Below are 18,369 nucleotides of genomic sequence, written 5' to 3' on the forward strand. Positions count from 1 at the left end.
CTCCCAGGACGAGAGAGAATGAAACAAAACATATGATGAGAAGGGCACTTTACCTCTGTGATCTTCCTCCCTGAAACCCATAACCAAGCCCCAATCGAATCATCAAAACATGAGATTCCAGTAAACGCGTGTCCCACAATATACCCAACCAGTGTTCTTCAGAGCTATAAGGTCATCAACAACAAGGGCATCTGAGAAACTGCCACAGCCAAGAGGGCCAGGGAGACATGGCCCCTTAACATCATGAGCTGTCTTGGATTGGAACCTGGAACAGAAAAAGGACATTTGGTAAAAACTAAGGAAATCTGAATCAACTATGGGCTTGAGTTATTAATATTATTTTTAAGAATAATAAGTTATCAACATTGGTTCATCAATTGTAACAAATGCACAATAGACGAAACTATGGGGGGGCGGGTATGCAGGACCTCTCTGCTCAAGAAAAAAAGTAAATGAATAGATAAATAAATTAAATTAAAACAACAAGGCCTTCCTAACTCACAGGGTTGTTGCAGAGATCGCATAAGAACTCAACAGGAGAGCAGCAAGTAAACGCTTATATATCCAGAACTGGTAAATCTATAGAGACACAAAGCAGATGAGTGGTTGCCAGGGGCTGGGGAGAGTGACTGCTAATGGGTACAGGGTTTCCCTTGAGGAGGATGAAAATGTTCTGGAACTAGACAGAGATGGTGGCTGCACAACACTGTGAATGTACTAAATGCCACTGAATTGTTCACTTTAAAAAGAAAACGGTTAAATTGTATGCTATGTGAATTTCACCCAAACAATGTTATATAGACATTTGATGTGGCAGTTCGAAAACCCTTTTTTATTCTATAAGTCAGATGCAAGCCTTTAGAACTCCAAAGCCCAGGGTTTTCTCACAAACCCACAGTGGGGAATGGGGGACGGGTGGTATTGGCATAGTGGGAAAAAAATAAAACGTGTGCCTTAGAATCAGACAGGCCTAAGTTTGAGCCTCTGCTCTGCCATTTGCTAGCTGTGTGACCTCAGGCAAGTTCCTTCACCTCTCTGAACCTGTTTCCTCGTCTGCAAAGTGCATGCTTGATGGGACCATTCGATGGTCCCACAGCTCAGACCCAGGCACATGAGAAGACACGGAAACAGCAGACATTTCCTTCCTACCCCCGTTCTTCCAGTTGTTAAGTGGGGATCTGGCTTTGTTGACACCCCCACAACGATGAAACTGGGCTGAGTGCCAAGCGGTGGGTGTGAGGGTCAAGATTTCAAGATGTTCGACTCCAGAAATAACCAGTTTTGTTAAAAAGTGCCGACGACACACCCATCCACTACTTCCAATGACCCCTTGCTGGCAGGGCTTGCTCGCTGGTCAGGGTCATTCCTGCAACAGATAAACTCAAGGCCAAAGCAGAATCAGCCCAGGAGCAAAGCAAACACCACAGCCTTATCTTGGGGCCGTGAGGCAGCTATAAGGAGGGAGGCCACAGGAGGCTTGAATCCTTTCAGTCACCAACTTGACGCCAAGATGAAACTCCTTGTGCTGGCTGTTCTGCTTACAGGTAGGCGAGTCTCCCCAGCTCCACCCACTCGGTGCTAAGACCTCGCTCCTCTGGAATGGGTCACAGGGCTAGTCTTTATTCAGGGCTCCCGGTGGGGCTTAAGAGCTCCCATATTGGGGTTCCCTCAAATCCCCCACAGCTGGCACCTTTCAACCTTCAGGTCTGAATTCAGATGACCTCTCCCAGAAAGGCCTGCCCCGCCCACCCAAGCTACGGGAGGCCCCTCTCTTTTCTTTCTATGCTACTGCCTTGCCACAGGGTCTTCGGGGCAAGGACCTCTGCCTGCACCTTGTCTCTCTCTGATTCATTTCCTTTTGCATCCCCTACCCACACCGAAGCATGGGCTCCATGAGACCAGGGCTATGCTGTTTTACAGCATATTGAATGAATTAATGAAATCAGACACGTTGGAATTCAAATCCCACCTCATTCACCCATGGTTCATTCATTCATTCAACACTGATGGTATCAGTGCCCTTCAGGGTCAGGTTTGGGTTGAGACTGAGGACTCAGAGATGAAAGAGCCAGGCTCCCTATCCAAGGAGCACACGCACACACACGCACACAAGCAGTAGCCTTGTGTAGCTCTGGCCTCTGCAATGAGCGCTGGCTGGACTGGAGGGAGAGAAACAGAGGGAAGCAGGAGAGTGACTGGAGCTGGGCCAAGGGAGCCAGGCCACTCCTGTCTGAGCAGGCTCCAGGCCTCTGCTGCTGGATGCAGCCTCTGCCAGCCACCCGGGAAGCCGCTCAGAGGGGACAGCAACCAGCTGCTGCCCCTCCCCTCCCCCCGGGACTGGGGCACATGCTGCAGCTCCAGTGTGCCTAGCAGATGAAGGAAAGAAAGGGCAAGGCATGGGGCAAAGAGGTAACACTGGTGGCTAATTGGACAGGACCCCAAGTCCTTTAGTGCCATCTTCTCTTGAGGGCACCCATCGCACAGGGGAGCGCTCTGCAAACAGGGTGATGGGGCTCTGCTTCTCCGAGTCTGCTGTGCCAAGGCTTGTGCTCAGTTTGGGCAAACACTCAGCTAGAGGCAGACTTTTTTCACTTATTCAAGAAATATGTATTGAGTATCTACTACGTGCCAGGCAATTCTTTAATCCATTTCTTTCCTTTTTATTTTTTTTGAGGAAGATTAGCCCTGAGTTAACTGCCGCCAATCCTCCTCTTTTTGCTGAGGAAGGCTGGCCCTGAGCTAACATCCGTGCCCATCTTCCTCTACTTTATATGTGGGATGCCTGCCATAACACGGCTTGACAAATGGTGCCATGTCCGCACCCAGGATCCGAGCCGGCGAACCCCGGGCCGCCGAAGCGGAATGTGCAAATTTAACCGCTGCATCACCGGGCCGGCCCCTAATCCATTTCTTGATTGTTTCATTCATTTAACTCATCATTTATTTATTGAGTGCCTACTATATGTCAGGCACATGTTCGGCCCTGGGGCACAAAAGACATGAGGTCTGTTCTTGAGGAGGTTCTGGTCCTGTGAGAGGCAGGCATTAAATACGCAGATGGATACAGATTGTGAGAAGCAAAGAACACGAAGAGGAGTAATAGCAAAAGAGCCATTCGGCTTGGATGTGCAGGAAGGGCCTTTCTGAGGAGGTAGCATTTAAACCAAGATCTTCCAGCCTTTTGAAAAGTGAGATGACAAGTGTGCCAGGGAGAGGGAACAGCAGCTGCGTGGGCCTTCAGGCAGAAAAGAGGTTGTCCTGTTGAAGACGGGAGGCCACACAGGCCTCCTCGCTATTCCTTACACTCCTGCCCTACCTCATTCCTGACACCTCCCCACCATTTTAGATTCCGCTTACTCTGCTCCAATTTTCCACTCTAACACAATATCTGATTTCCTTCTTTATTACTTTAATTTTGCTATTTTTTCTTCTACCCAAAAGCCCCCAATACATAGTTGTATATTCTAGCTGTAGGTCCTTCTGGTTGTGCTATGTGGGACACCACCTAAGCCTGGCTTGATGAGTGGTGCCATGTTTGTGCCCAGGATCCGAACCAGCAAAACCCTGGGCACCCAAAGCAGAGTGTACAAACTTAATGACTTGGCCCCGGGGCTGGCCCCATATTACATCTATTTCTTTTTTCTTTTTTCTATTTCTGTTTCATCTATTGTTTTTCTCCCCAAGTAGGATGTAAGCTCAAGGAGGTTATAGATTTTTTTTAAGATTTTATTTTTCCTTTTTCTCCCCAAAGCCCTCCAGTACATAGTTGTATATATTTTTTTAGTTGTGGGTCCTTCTACCTGTGGCATGTGGGACGCTGCCTCAGCATGGCTTGATGAGTGGTGCCATGTCTGCACCCAGGATCTGAACCTGCGAAACCCTGGGCCGCTGAAGTGGAGGACGCGAACTTAACCACTCGGCCATGGGGCCAGCCCCTATAGATTTTTTTATTTCTTCACTGATAATGGGGATAGTTTAAAATTATCCCCACCGAAAACATATGTTTATACAAAAACTAGCACAGAAATGTTCATAGTAACATTATTCATAATAGACTAAAAGTAGAAACAACCCAAATTCCCATCAAGTGATGAATGGATAAACAAAATGTGGTCCATCCACGCAGTGGAATACTATTCAGCCATAAACAGGAATAAAGTACTGATACATTTTATAACGTGGATGAACCTCAAAAACACCATGCTAAGTGAAAGAAGCCAGTCACAAAATGCCACATAGTGTATGATTTCACTTATATGAAGTGTTCAGAAGAAGCAAATCTGGAGAGACAAAAAGCAGAGGAGTGGTTGCCAGAGGGGTGGGGAGACAGGGAGCAATTGGAAAGGGTGCTCTTTCGGGGTGACGAAAATGTTCTCGAATTGGTGGTGATGACTGCACAACTCTGCGAATATACTAAAAACTGCTGAATTATACACTTTGGTTAAAATGGTGAATTTTATGTTATGTAAATTTTATCTCAATAAAAACTTATTTTTAAAAAGTTTTCATTAAAAAAAATCCCTACTCACTTTGCCAGGTTCCTGTGTCCAGCTCTCTTACGAAGGGGCAGCTGCCAGGGATCAGGGGTTGGGGGGGGGCAGCGTGGGGCCCGAGAGAGCAGGCGGGCCGTGAGGCCCCGGGGCGCTGGCAGAGCCAACCAGGATGGATCTGAACCCAGGCTGCGTCTTCTTGCAGTGGGCGCTGGTGAGAACGGCATCAGCCCGCGGGCAGTGTGGCAGTTCCGTAGCATGATCCAGTGCACGATCCCCAACAGCAAACCCTATTTGGAATTCAATGACTACGGCTGCTACTGTGGCCTGGGTGGATCTGGCACTCCTGTGGACGAACTGGACGCGTGAGTAATTGATTGATCTGCAGGGAGAGTGGAGTGTCCGTGGGGTGAGGGGAGAGCACAAGTCAAAGACGTGACGAGGGGGCACAGAAAGGGGATTCGCATATTTGCTAAGGATTACATATTTTCACCTCTTGTCATATCAACAAATATGTTCCCAAACGACCCTGAATCTAGCGCTCTGTTAGGGATGGGAAGAGCAAGGTCGAGATGTAAAGTAGTGGATGCTGCTGCCCTCTAGTGGCAGGATATTGAAACACAAGACACTCCAACAACGATCCAAGCGTTAACTTCCAGCGGTGTTAAAACCATCGCTGCATTTTCAGAATATATGATTGTACCGAATTTCTGCAACCATTCTTAAATCGCTTTCAATAAACACGATAAAAAGGACTTAAGTTTTTTTTGAAGCCACAGGACCAATATCTCTTGGAGCATGTCAGCTAAAACATCCCCACCTGCTGCTGAGAGAGCAGATGCAGGCTGACCTGCTGCCCAGAGCCTGCTGCTGCCTCATCTTTGTCCCTCCCCCTCTCCAGGTGCTGCCAGGTACACGACAACTGCTACACTCAGGCCAAGGAACTGAGCAGCTGTAGATTCCTGGTGGACAACCCCTACACTGAAAGCTACAAATTCTCATGCTCTGGCACTGAGGTCACCTGCAGCGGTACGTTTACCCCCTTGTTGGCTCAGAGGTCCTCAGTAGGCATTGGAGGAAATAATAGTAATGATAGCCACCACTTATTGATCATTTTCTTGGTGTCGGGAAGTGGACTATTATTATCCCCATTTGACAGATGAGGAAACCGAGGCTCAGAAGGCCCAGCCATTTACCCAAGGGCGCACAGCTCATAAATGGTGGCGTTTGGTTTTTGAACACAGGTCTATATGACTCCAAAGTCTCTGCTTTTAACTGTCATGCTATACTGTTTTGTTATTTAATAGAAAGAACTTAGCATTTATTAGGCTTTTATTACGTGCCGGGTACTAGACTATAGATGTATATGAGAGAAGTTTTATTAACCTCATTTTACAAGGTAGGAAGCTGAGGCTCAAAAATAGCCACGTGTCCAAAAATCACACAGCTTGTAAATGGTAGGGTAATTCAATTGCTTCTGACTTCAAAGACTGGTCTTTCTTTTTCTTTTCTTTCTTTTTTTTTCTTTTGAGGAAGATTGACCCTGAGCCTGTCCCATCTTCTTCTATTTTATATATGGGACGCCTGCCACAGCATGGCTTGATAAGCGGTGCTAGGTCCACACCTGGGATACAGGCCTGCAAACTCTGGGCCGCCAAAGCGGAGGACTAGAACTTAACCGCTACGCCACCAGGGCCGGCCCCCTCAAAGGCTGTGGTCTTAACGGCTAAGTTAGGCAGTGCTTATGGTGAACTGTGTCCCTCCACGAAGGCGGTTCTGAAGAGCAGACTCTTTAGAGAGGTGAAGGATATTGTTGTGCCAGGCTAGCCTTCTGGATTTTCATAGCCCACCGCTTTGCACTCACAGACAGGTCTCACTTTTCAAAACTGTACAAACATCATTGGAAGAACCATAATTCAAATCCAAAAGTGTCAAAAAAAAGAATTACCCAGAATCCCACCATCCTAAGAAATCAGTGGTGTCATGCCTCCCTGTTACTTTCTGCCCTTATCCTTGGAATAAGTTTCATATCATTTTACTCTTTCTTCAGAAGTCGCTTTCTCAGTGCGGTCTTCCCTCACCACATTCTTTTAAATCACATACACACTCTCTCCATCTCTCCACCATTCTCTATCTTCTTTCTTTGCTTTATTTTCTCCACAGAACTTAACATGTGATATATTTACGTTACTTCTTTACTTTCTATCTCTCCACTAGAAAGTAGGATCCACAGGAACTGGGGTGGGTCTCGGTTTTCTTCAACGCTGTTATCTGCAGAACCTAGAGCAGTGCCTGACATAGAGTAGGTGCTCAGGAAATATTTGGTGAATGCATAGACGCAATCTTGCGTTATGCCTCTTCTCCCTTAGCACCGTGTTACGGCCATTTTCCCATATTGCCGTACACTCTTCATTGTTACTCCTTTAATCGCTGCATACCGTGGCTTAATTTGCTTGCACACTCCCCTGGTAACAGTTCAGCTGTGCTCCACTTTAGAAAGTTAAATATATGGGAAATCAATTATTTTCCAATTATTCATATTAATTAACAATAACTCACTAAATATCTTGTGTATACTTTATAATATAATTGCTAATTTAGGCTTTAAGGGATGTTTACTGGGTGAGGAAAACATTTGTGATTTTTAAAAGAAAGCAGCAGACAGAAACAAAGCTTTAGTAAGATTATTGAAGGTAAGCAGAGATACGCAATTAAATTATGGATAATAAAATTCAAATGCATTTAAAATGTTATCTGTGTTGTTTCTTTTGGTTACAAAGTAAATGGGGCCAAAGTAATGTAATTTCAAACTCTACAGAAATACATGTCATGGAAAGGGGAAGGCATCTTTGTTCCTACTACCCAAGGATAACCAGTTGGATATAGAACCCTTCAAATTTTTTAGGCATTTACTGGCTATTCTTTAATAAGACTTGTTGTCAGTGCCGTTGAGTCAATTCCAACTCCTAGTGACCCTGTTTACAGCAGAGTGGAACCCTGCCCAGTCTTTTTGAGCCATCCTTTCACCTTCTGGAGCTCTATCAGACAATGCTCTGCTGCTATTCATAGGGTTTTTATGACCAGTTTTTTTCGGAAGTGAGTGGCCAGGCCCTTCTTCCTAGGCTGTCTTAGTCAGGAAGCTCCACTGAAACCTGTCCACCATGGGTGACCCTGCTGGTGTTTGAAATACCAGTAGCAGAGCTTTCAGCATCACAGCAACACGCAGCTGCCACAGTGTGATAACCAACAGACAGGTAGTGTGGTTCCCCAACGGGGAGACTGGAAAACAAATCTGGGCCACAGTGGTGAGAGCAAAGAATCTTAACCACTAGACCACCAGGGCTGGTTTTTAATAAAATATTTTGGAAATATTTCCACATGTAGACATACTTAATTCTTTTAAATGTATAATATTCTATTGTAACGATGTTCTGTAATTTTTTTAATATGTGCTTTAAAGCAGAGAAATCGGCTTACTAAACTTCGCTAGGTTGAAATGTCTAATACTTTGCTGCCTTAAGTATATGTTTTAGTGTTTTCCATACAGTTTATAACTGCTTGCCTATGTCATTAGAGATCTGTAGTTTTATTTTTCCTTTTTCTCCCCAAATCGCCGCAGTACATAGTTGCATATATTTTTTAGTTGTGGGTGCCTCCAGTTGTGGCATGTGGGACGCCGCCTCAGCGTGGCCTGATGAGTGGTGCCATGTCCACGCCCAGGATCTGAACCGGCGCAAACCCGGGCTGTCGCAGCGGTGGACGTGAACTTAACCACTTGGCCACTGGGCCGGCCCCAGCTATATGGGTTTTAAAAGCAGGGAGCTCATTTAGGGGTGTGAAATAGACAAGACTTTCCAAATCACCCCTAGGATCACCAAATAAAACACAGGTTGCCCAGTTAAATTTGACTTTGAGACAGACAATGAACAATTTTTTAGTCTATATCCCAAATACTGCATTCATTGTTGATCTGCAGTTTCGGTATTTTTATTTGCTTAATCTGTCAACCCTAAATTTGCACCGATGGAATGGCCACTGGATTATTCCAGTTAATTCTTCCTGCCCCTGGACTGTCTCAAGCAGGATCCACCTTGGCTCAATCTTGTCCTCTTGTTCTTTTCCAGACAAAAACAACGCCTGTGAGGCCTTTATCTGTAACTGTGACCGAAATGCTGCCATCTGCTTTTCAAAGGCCCCATACAACCCGGAGAACAAGAACCTGGACAGCAAGAGGTGTAAAGCCTAAGCATCACCCCTGGAAACAGTCATCCCTACCTGCCTCATGGCCTTCACCCCACCCTGCGCCCTCCAATAAAGCATCTTGTTGAAAGGCCTCATATTTGGAGATTGTTTTATTCTCTACTACTGAACATACTAAGTCTCTTCCTAGTCCTTTGTGGGCATCATTCCTTCCAGCCTTGGAAGTTGAATTAGAAGGATATTTCCAGCAAGCAAGCACCATGAGACCTGAATAATGATTACCAACCACTGATTATTTACTCTGTGCCAGGACTGTGTGTCTCTAAATTGTTCGGACAGCCCTATTAGGTTTTGGCACTATTAGCAAATCCTATTTTTTGAAGCTGAGGCTCAATAGGAGAGGTCACTTGCCCAACGCTACGCATCTAGGAAGTAGCAAAGAAGGGATTTGAACCCAGTGAGTCTGACAACAGAACACACACTCTTAGACTACTCTGCGCTGCCTGAAGCGGTGGGCTCTTGTTTCAGTTTGAGCCAGATCTTGCCTCCGCTCATTTCTCTGCCTCCATTCCCAACTGTGTTAAACCATTTTTTCTGCAACTCTTTTTCTTTCTAAGCCCTTCAGAGACTTCACCACACTCTACAACCTGATTTTTACTTTGTAGTCATCAAATATAATAAACAATAACAGTTTCGACTTCTTGAGCACTCACTGCATATCACTCTGTGCTAAGGGCTTTCCACACTTCATTTCATTGAACGTTCAAACCAGTTTTAGTGACATCAATATTATTGAGCCCATTTTATGGACGAGGAACTGAAAACTCAGAGAAATTAAGTCACTTGCTGGAGGTCACACAAATGCCAGACTCAGGATTTGACCAGATCTGTCTGATGGCAATACCTGAGCTCTTAACCACTAAGTCATTCAGCCAAGTTTTTCTAGGAGGATTTATGACTACACTGGCACTGAAATTCACCAGAGAGAGTGGGGAGGGCAGAATTAGAACTGAATTACGGGAACTGAATTAGAAAAGCAAAGATGAGAAGGAACAATGCTGACTATGAGAAGCCACCACTAAGCAGTTTTAAACCACTGGAGGCTGACAGAACAGCCTCCACTGTTCTGGGCGAACGTTCCACTGCTGGGCGAACGGTAGGCAGCAAAGTAGTGTGCACGGGTTTGTCCTTTGGTCCAATTTCTCCCTCATTTCATTCACCCATTAAATGAATATTTATTGAACAATCACTCTAGGCTAGGCACTGTACAAAATGCCAAGAATACAATGTATTGGGGGGTTGGCCTCAAGACAATGATTTATTGTTAGCAGCTGCCTGCAGCTTAGCCTTCTCTAAGGCTTTTCTTCTTGCTCTTCGAACCGGCATATGCACTGTTACACATGCTCCAGACCATGCCAAGCATTTTGCACGATTACCTCGTCATTTTCACAAAAGCTCTACAGTTGTAGGTATTATTACATGCTCATTTTACAGATGAGGAAACCGGCTCAAAGAAGCAAGTGACTTGCCAAAGATCACCCACTCATAGGTAGCACAGCTGAGATTAGAACCCACATTTGGACAATTTAGAGGAAACGTGCTATCACACTGTGAACTTGCTGAAGGCAGAGTGAGGTGTCAATCACTTCTGTATCCCTACCTGCCCAGTACAATACTTGACACATAGGGGGCATGTAATACATAATTGCTGAATGCCCAGTGACCTATTGGTCAGTAGTGCTCAGGATTTTGGCAGGCTAGAATGGGACTGTTTTCAAATTTAGAGTCAACAAGTTTAGATTGAATAGGCATTCTGTGCCACAGTAGGACTGCAAAGGATGCAAAATTAAGTTATACCTGGCCTCAGCTTTCAACGAACCGTAAAGGTCACAAATGTCTTTTTTTCAATGGAAAGAAACTGCAAGCCCTTGTTTGGATGCAAGAAAGGTGGGATTTTAGGAGACTATTGTTTATCCCATTTTTTTTGGATGACGAAACAGTCAAGTCACACAGTACTAAAAGCTATAGCTGGCTCAAAAAATATCCTCTAACTTAAAAACCTACCTCTTTTTCATTATCACAAGGGTTGGGGGAGAGAGAGTAAACTCTTTCAATAATCTGTTAATAAGCATCTGCTGGGTGTTCATTACAGGAAACGGAATGCGAGAAACACTAGTACAGTGGCTGGGAAGATTTAAATGCATAAATAATTAAATAAACTGGACTGAGAGTAATTTGAAGTCGGGGTTACATCCTACCAGCCACAGTACCTCCACAGCGCTTAGCACATCAAACACGCTCATTAAATAACCTCTCAGCGAAGATCCTAGTGCGGCGCAAGGGTTGTCGAGAAAAAACCACGCGGCCGTATTTACCTTTTCGGATCACGTGATCCTGTGCGCCCAACCCTGTCAATCCGCCGGCCACGCCCCAGAGTAGGAGGGATTTCGGAGTAGGAAATATGATTGGATAGCTTGTGGGCACGTGGCTCTCGGCTCCTCCTTTCTATTGGTGAACAGCAGCCCAGCCCCCGCACCATCTCCGCACCTCCCAGGCTCAGGCCCCGCCCTCTGACGCTTAGAGCCCGAGCCGGCGCAGGCGCAGTGGTTGGTAATGGTAGCTTGAGGCGGCGTTCCTGTGAGGTGGGGGCTTCCTGGTACTCTCTTTTCCTGAGCCAAAATCCAGCCGAAAGGACAGAGTGAACGATTCGACTGTGAAAAGAGGGCGAACTCACGAGGGTGTGACGTTGGGGACAACTTTGCTGTCGCGCTCATCCCTCTCTCGGTTTTCCCGCCGCACACACACACACGCCCCTCTTCCCCCAGGCTCCTCGTCAATTTCCGGTTGGTAATTCCTCCATTGCTTTTAGGCCGGGGAGGGACCGAGGGGCCTGGGACAGTGGGGCGCAGGGAATCAAAATGGCGCGAGGAGGAGGAATGGCCAACGAGAGAGGCGAGTGGATTTGGGGCGAGCCAAGGCCCTCTGGGGCGCCCCGAGTTCCCACTTGAATCCCCACCCCCACCTTCAAGAAGGAAAAGAAGAGTGGAGGGATTTGCAGTTCTGACCTCTATGCTTTTGCTTTTGTTGTTTGGAATGCTTTCCTTTTTCTCGCCTCGTGATTGTCTCTTCATCTTTCAGGACCCAGCTGGGGTCACTTCTGGAAGTATCTTGAGCCTTGCCCTCTTCCCTCCCAAAGTTCAGTGGCTCAGTTACCCCACCGCGTTTCTAGAGCATTAAAGGAAGAGAGCGAGCTCAGAACTGGACGGAACGGGCTTGATTACTGGTCTGGTCACCCTAGGTGACCTTGGGCAAATTAAATAAGGTCTCGAAGCTTCAGGGTCCTCATCTTTCGAATGCAATAAGTGGGCAGATGATAGGATTGTGGGAATTAGGTGAGTCAATGCGTTGTAAAATGCTTTCTATAGTGCTTGTTGTACAGTAAATGTTTAATATTATTACTTTCCCAAGGGAATAGAAAAGGATATTCACTTACTTTTTTTTAGAAGGGCTTTATTACATCAAGTAAGACTTGGCTCTTGTAATTTTTTAAAAAAGACAAACATTCACATGAAAAGGAAATGTGTCTCTGGGGAAGATCCTTATGAGTCTAGTTAAAGGAGTACTCAAGAGCGGACAAAGATTTGGCAGGTATGTTGGCTTCCCTTCCCACCATCTGCTCTCTTCCCACATCCTAATGATAATGGCTGACATTTGCTTCCCATGTGCAGGCACTGCTCTGAGCTTCACACACATGGTTACTTTTTTGGGTGTTTTGTGTTTTTTTTTGAGGAAGATTAGCCCTGAGCTAACATCTGCTGCCAATCCTTCTCTTTTTGCTGAGGAAGATTGGCTCTGAGCTAACGCCTGTGCCCATCTTCCTCCATTTTCTATGTGGGAAACCTGCCACAGCGTGGCTTGATAAGTGGTGCATACATTGGTGCTGGGGATCTGAACCGGCGAACCCCGGGCCACCGAAGCAGAGCACTCGAACTTAACCCGTATGCCACCATGCCAGCCCCTACTTTGTTTAATCTTCATAACAACTCATGAGGTAGCTACTATTACCTTCATTTATAAAGAGACTAAAATTAGATACAACTTGCCCAAGTTCATCTAACTGGTAAGTAGCAAGACATGGATGGAAATCCAAGTCTGTCTATACCATAAGAGCTTCAATTCCATGCTATATTCCTTTTCTAATGAATTGAAGAAAAAAAACCACTTTCCCTTCTTGGATGAGTTTAATTTTTTTTTTCTTTATGAAATAGAATTTATCTGTTTTGTAACAGATCAAAGTAAAAAATCTGGATCTTAGAGCACCATCTTGAATCTTAAGGATAATACAGCTGGAATTAATTAACACCTGGTGGCAACCTCCGCTATTTGCAGGAGCAAGGTAACCAACTCATCCTGGTTTTAGCACTGAAAGTCATGCATCTCAAGAAACCCCTCAGTACTGGGCAATCTGGGACAGTTGGTCACCCCACCTAGGAGTGTTGAATTTCCTATAGGTCCTTCCTTTGGTCCTCTCAGGAAAAGTCCCAGCATTCACTGAAGACCGACCCCTGTGCATGTCCAAGATCTCTTGTGGAGTTAACTCTTAATAAGTGAACTAACGTGTCGTAAATGCTTTGCATAGTGCTTGGGATATAGTGTGCTCAAGAAATGCTGTTATTTAAGGGAGAGGTGAGAGAAGGATACTCAGTTTACAACAACATAAAAAGAAGTAGGAGTTAGGGCCAGCCCGGTGACGCAGCGGTAAGTGCGCACGTTCTGCTTCTCAGCGGCCCGGGGTTCGCTGGTTCGGATCCCGGGTATGGACATGGTGCCACTTGGCACACCATGCTGTGGTAGGCGTCCCACATATAAAGTAGAGGAAGATGGGCATGGATGTTGGCTCAAGGCCAGACTTCCTCAGAGAAAAGAGGAGGATTGGCAGCAGTTAGCTCAGGGCTAATCTTCCTCAAAAAGAAAAAAAAAGTAGGAGTTAGTGCGAAAGAGGTTTCGAGTGTTATGTAGTTGTTTGCCTTTGTGACTTCTACTTACGAAACTGTGATAGCAGAGCAGAACCGCAGCAGCAATGAGAAAGGACATGACCGAAAGTCATGGCTAAACTAGGTTATGCAATTATAAGTATGCAACCTGGGTGGTGACAAACTGATAGCACCTACTAGCAGATGTTTGTTAGTCCAACCGAGGGCACTTACAGTGGGTTAGGAACTGCCATTGAGCAGAAGGCAAAAGATGTCAAGGAAGGCACCATGAGAAGCATCACCTTCAAGAAATACCAAGTTCCTCTTGAGACAAATTTTTTGGAAAGAATTCCATCTCAGGAGGAAATATGAACAAAATGAGCATTGTTAAGGTCTTCAAGACTTGGTTTCATGAATCATGCCAGCATCAAGGTGATGACAGAGCCTGCCTTCTCTCCCTGGCAACCTAACCTGCTCTCCGCTGCCCACATTTTAACCATCTCTGGTCTCCTTGGCCAGGTGTACTGCTGGCTTCTACTTCTACTTCTGGCTGACTTCTTTCTAACCATAGCCTTCAAACAAAAGAGAAGCATTGTTGTTTAAAAAGAAAAGAACTAGGAGGGAAGTCTACTTGGGATCTAGTCCCGGCTTGGAAACCACATACCATGGCCTTAGGTAAGCCTGGAGCTTAGTTTCCTCAAAGATTAAATGAAGGGGGATGGACTAAATTTTCTCTCATTCTGTCATTCCATGCATGACTCCGACATTTTCTGGCAGAGAATAAGGGTGAGGAAATAGCTCATCCTCGGTGAGACACTCCAGGGCAAGAGGTTGTTTCTTTGTAGCCCTGGGACCTTAATACAGTGACTGTCAGTAACCATTTCTGAGATTTGTGGGTGAGAATGGCTTGACATTCAAAGACCCAGATTTGAATACAATTATTGGCATTGACTTTGGGTAACTGAGCAAATCTGATTCAAAGCACCTTAGGATCCTCACCTACAAAAAAGCTGGACTGAGATTTACAACAACCTCTGCAGAATTAATGACTATGAGCAAACCTACAGTTGTGCAGGTGAAAAGCACTCTTTATGTTTTCAAGAGCTTAGATTATCCCAGTTAACGGGACTTTGCTTTCTAGGCGGGTGCAGGATGAACGTGTATTGCTTGCCCTAATTTTAGACAAAAGACTATCCGGAATAGTTGTGATTCTTTCAGCCGCTTCACTTTTTGCTGAGACTGTGCAGAAAGCTTTAGCCTGGTACAATGATTCTTTCTGGCTAAGGCAGTAATCAAACAAGTCTTGCTGCTTTCCTCGCCAAAAACAATTTAAGAGCCCACTTGGGAATTCACTGTTTCCTCTCTACAGGCTGGGTTCAAGGCAGGTGTCTTGTTCTGGCGGCTGAAATCAAGCAGAAATCCTTAGAGAACCATGTTACTAAGCCCCATTCTCTTTCACCTGATTAAAAAAAGAATAGAAATGTACAGCCCGCATACCTAGTATGCTGTTAAAAAGATTCCTTTATTAGGGGTTGGCCCCGTGGCTGAGTGGTTAAGTTCGCGCGCTCCGCTGCAGGCGGCCCAGTGTTTCGTTGGTTCGAATCCTGGGCGCGGACATGGCACTGCTCATCAGACCACGCTGAGGCAGCGTCCCACATGCCACAACTAGAAGAACCCACAACGAAGAATACACAACTATGTACCGGGGGGCTTTGGGGAGAAAAAGGAAAAAAAAAAAAGATTCCTTTATTCCTTGGTTAAAAAAAATTCATTCATACCATTGCTCATCTTTTCAAAAAAAAAAATGTATCAGAATGCTTCAGTTAAAAACATTTAAGCATTTGAGATTATAAATTAAGTCATTTCCTTCTCCCCTCACACCCTACATTAGTGAAATCCCTACATTAGCACTCCAAAGACCATTCTGGCCTACATATTAACCAGGCCATTTCTTCTACCTGGGGAGATAAAAAGGAAGAGAAAGCAGTTTTCCTATCAAGAGAAGCTGCTGCTCTGAAAAAGTCTTTCTTCAGGGGCAAATCTCATCAGCCTGAAGAACTTAACTGCTTGGCTCTGAAACCGGCCCAGTTCAGAGACAGGCTGGCAGAGAGATGTTGGTTTGCTGCCCTCCACAGGCTGCCCTCAGTGAGCTTCCATTAGTTCGAGGAAGAAGGGATGAATTCTTAGGGATCTGGAAAAAAAAAATGAAACAAGTTAATGCCAAAATAAGTAGAAAGTGAGGTAGGGGAAATGATTTTGAACATCGGCCTACCTTTCAGAAAACCATAGCATTTAGGACATGTAAAGATGGCCACTATATATTATTATGTGAAAACAGGACATAGTAAAGCATTATGCACAGCTTGATTCAATTGAAAACAGATTTAGTTATACCGGAATGTTGAACTTTGGTTATCTTGGGGGTGGGATTATGGGCAATTTGTATTCTATTCTTTTTACTTAACTGCATGTTCTAAAGTTTGTACAATAAATATGTATTATTCCAGTAATAAGAAACTAGGGGCTGGCCCTGTGGCCTAGTGGTTAAGTTCGGCGTGCTCCACTTTGGCAGCCTGAGTTCAGTTCCCAGGTCTGGACCTACACCACTTGTGTGGCCATGCTGAGGTGGTGACCCATATACAAAATAGAGGATGTTAGCTCCAGGCAAATCTTCCTCAAGCAAAAAGAGGATGTTAGCTTAGGGTGAATCTTCCTCAGCAAAAGAAAGGAAAGAAAGGAGCTAGATTAAAAGTATATTAAAAAATGTTTGTGCCAAGGGGACTTGTTGGGTATAGTAATGTTCTGTTCCTCGATCTAAATGCTCTGCATCTTCATCAAGCTGTCCACTTATGATATGTGCACTTGGCTGTATGTATAATATACTTCAATTACAACAGTTTTTAAAAAGTGGTTGTACAAGAACTCTCATTCATTGCTGGTGGGACAGTCACTTTGGAAGGCAGTTTGGCAGCTTCTTACAAAACTAAACATACTCTTACCATGCAATCCAGCAATCTTGCTCCTTTGGTATTTACCCAAATGAGTTAAAAACTTATGTCCACACAAAAACCTGCACGTGGATGTTTAGAGCAGCTTTATTCATAGTTTCCCAAAACTTGGAAGCAACCAAGATGTCCTTGAGCAGAATGATGAATACTCTGAGTGTACAGGGGCAGGAGGTGTATGGGAACTTGGCACTTTCTGCTCAATTTTGCTGTGAACCTAAAAAAACTAGTCTAAAAATTAAGGTCTATTAAAAAAAAAAGTGGTTGTACTCCTCTGAGAATATACTAAAAGCTATTGAATTGTACACATTAAATGAGTGAACTGGATGGTATGTGATTTATCTCTCAGTAAAGCTGTTATTTTTTTAAGTGGCTGTACTCATAGGTTAAAATAGATAGAAAGTACTGACACATGCTACAATGTGGATGACACTGAAAACATGCTAAGTGGAAAAGCCAGAGACAAAAGCCCACAGATTGTACGGGATGTCTAAAATAGGCAGAAACTGAAAGATTAGCTGTTGTCAGGGACTGGGGGCAACTGTGGTGGTGGTGAGGAGAGACTGCTAATGAGTACAGGGTTGCTTTCTGGGATTATGACAATGTTCTGGAATTAGACAGTGGTGATTAACGTACAACTTCATGAGTGTATTAAAAGTTAATTGTAGGGGCCAGCCCGGTGGCACAGTGGTTAAGTTTGCACATTTCACTTCGGCAGCCCGGGGTTCGCTAGTTCGGATCCTGGGTGTGGACATGGCACTGCTTGGCAAGCCATGCTGTGGCAGGCGTCCCACATAGAAAGCAGAGGAACATGGGCACAGATGCTAGCTCAGGGCCAGGCTTCCTCAGCAAAAAGAGGAGGACTGGCAGCAGTTAGCTCAGGGCTAATCTTCCTCAAAAAAAAAAGTTAATTATGGGGTTGGCCCTGTGGCTGAGTGGTTGGGTTCACGTGCTCCGCTTCAGTGGCCTGGAGTTTCACCGGTTTGGATCCTGGGCATGGACCTGGCACTGCTCATCAAGCCATGCTGAGGCAGCGACTCCAGAGCAGAACTAGAAAGACCTACAACTAAAATATACAACTATGTACTGGGGACTTTGGGGAGAAGAGGGAAAAAAAAAATGTTAATTGTCTACTTTTAAAGGGTGAACTTTCTGATATATGAATTATATCTCATAAAGCTGTTTTTTTAAAAAAAACAGGAGATTTTGGAACATTGTCTTAAATAGCCATGTGCTTAGAATTTGAAAATCATAGTCTTTCAAACACTATAGCTTAATGCACATTAAAAAATTGGTTTTAATTAAGAATGGCCACACATTAAGCAGCCTAGAACCTTCTGTATTTTGTCAGTGCTCTCAGTTGACTGGAAACTGGCATCTGATATCTGAGAAGGCATTTACCTTTAGCAGCAGGATTCAAGTGGAAATTCCAGTTTCCGGCGCAGGAACATCAGGCTGTGGTCAGTGTGGGTCTATTAAAGGCAGCAACTCTCCACAACGAGAATCCAGTTTTAGACATGCCAAGCCATCCGACCGTGTGGGCCCAATGTTCAGTATTGCAATGGGTAGCTTCTTCTCCCAGGCAGTGAGGATAAACTTGTAACCAGAGTACACCTGTACCAGGAGAAGAGCCAGGTAAGAGCTTTCTAGATGCATAAAGAGAGAAACCAGGAGGGGAGCCTCTCCAGGGCTCCCTATCCC

At 44.9% G+C, this 18,369-nt stretch overlaps 2 protein-coding genes and 1 long non-coding RNA gene across 8 annotated transcripts in view; 2 read left to right on the top strand and 1 right to left on the bottom strand.

The window, feature by feature from the left end:
- The first annotated feature begins 1,362 nt into the window (after positions 1–1,362).
- On the top strand, positions 1,363–8,827 carry PLA2G1B (phospholipase A2 group IB). Its single transcript, XM_008507214.2, has 4 exons — positions 1,363–1,544; positions 4,696–4,855; positions 5,392–5,519; positions 8,615–8,827. The coding sequence occupies exons 1-4, from the start codon at positions 1,511–1,513 to the stop codon at positions 8,734–8,736; spliced, it is 444 nt and encodes a 147-aa protein (XP_008505436.1). The 5' UTR covers positions 1,363–1,510; the 3' UTR covers positions 8,737–8,827.
- A 2,581-nt stretch (positions 8,828–11,408) lies between these two features.
- LOC139084448 (uncharacterized) lies at positions 11,409–11,948 on the top strand. Its single transcript, XR_011541824.1, has 2 exons — positions 11,409–11,533; positions 11,829–11,948. It is a non-coding gene; the product is annotated as an uncharacterized lncRNA (long non-coding RNA).
- Positions 11,949–15,166: 3,218 nt separating this feature from the next.
- The window catches only part of SIRT4 (sirtuin 4), a 29,975-nt gene continuing 26,772 nt past the window's right edge, over positions 15,167–18,369 (bottom strand). For all 6 annotated transcript variants that reach the window (XM_070627100.1, XM_070627101.1, XM_008507232.2 and 3 more), the window contains exons 4-5: positions 18,070–18,282; positions 15,167–15,854 (exon numbers count right to left, since the gene is read on the bottom strand). In XM_070627100.1, coding sequence (XP_070483201.1) covers positions 18,130–18,282 — 153 coding nt within the window. In that variant the 3' untranslated portion in view covers positions 15,167–15,854; positions 18,070–18,129. The remainder of the gene's footprint in view (positions 15,855–18,069; positions 18,283–18,369) is intronic.

The sequence above is a fragment of the Equus przewalskii genome, chromosome 7 (assembly GCF_037783145.1).
Source record: "Equus przewalskii isolate Varuska chromosome 7, EquPr2, whole genome shotgun sequence".
Lineage (NCBI taxonomy): Eukaryota > Metazoa > Chordata > Mammalia > Perissodactyla > Equidae > Equus > Equus przewalskii.

What these genes read in the sequence shown, in the direction of transcription:
- PLA2G1B (XM_008507214.2), top strand. Translation starts at nt 1,511, where the DNA reads ATGAAACTCCTTGTGCTGGCTGTTCTGCTTACAG. An exon ending in GCTGGCTGTTCTGCTTACAG is followed by an intron (nt 1,545 to 4,695) that starts GTAGGCGAGTCT and finishes GTCTTCTTGCAG; the next exon opens with TGGGCGCTGGTGAGAACGGC. An exon ending in CCTGTGGACGAACTGGACGC is followed by an intron (nt 4,856 to 5,391) that starts GTGAGTAATTGA and finishes CCCCCTCTCCAG; the next exon opens with GTGCTGCCAGGTACACGACA.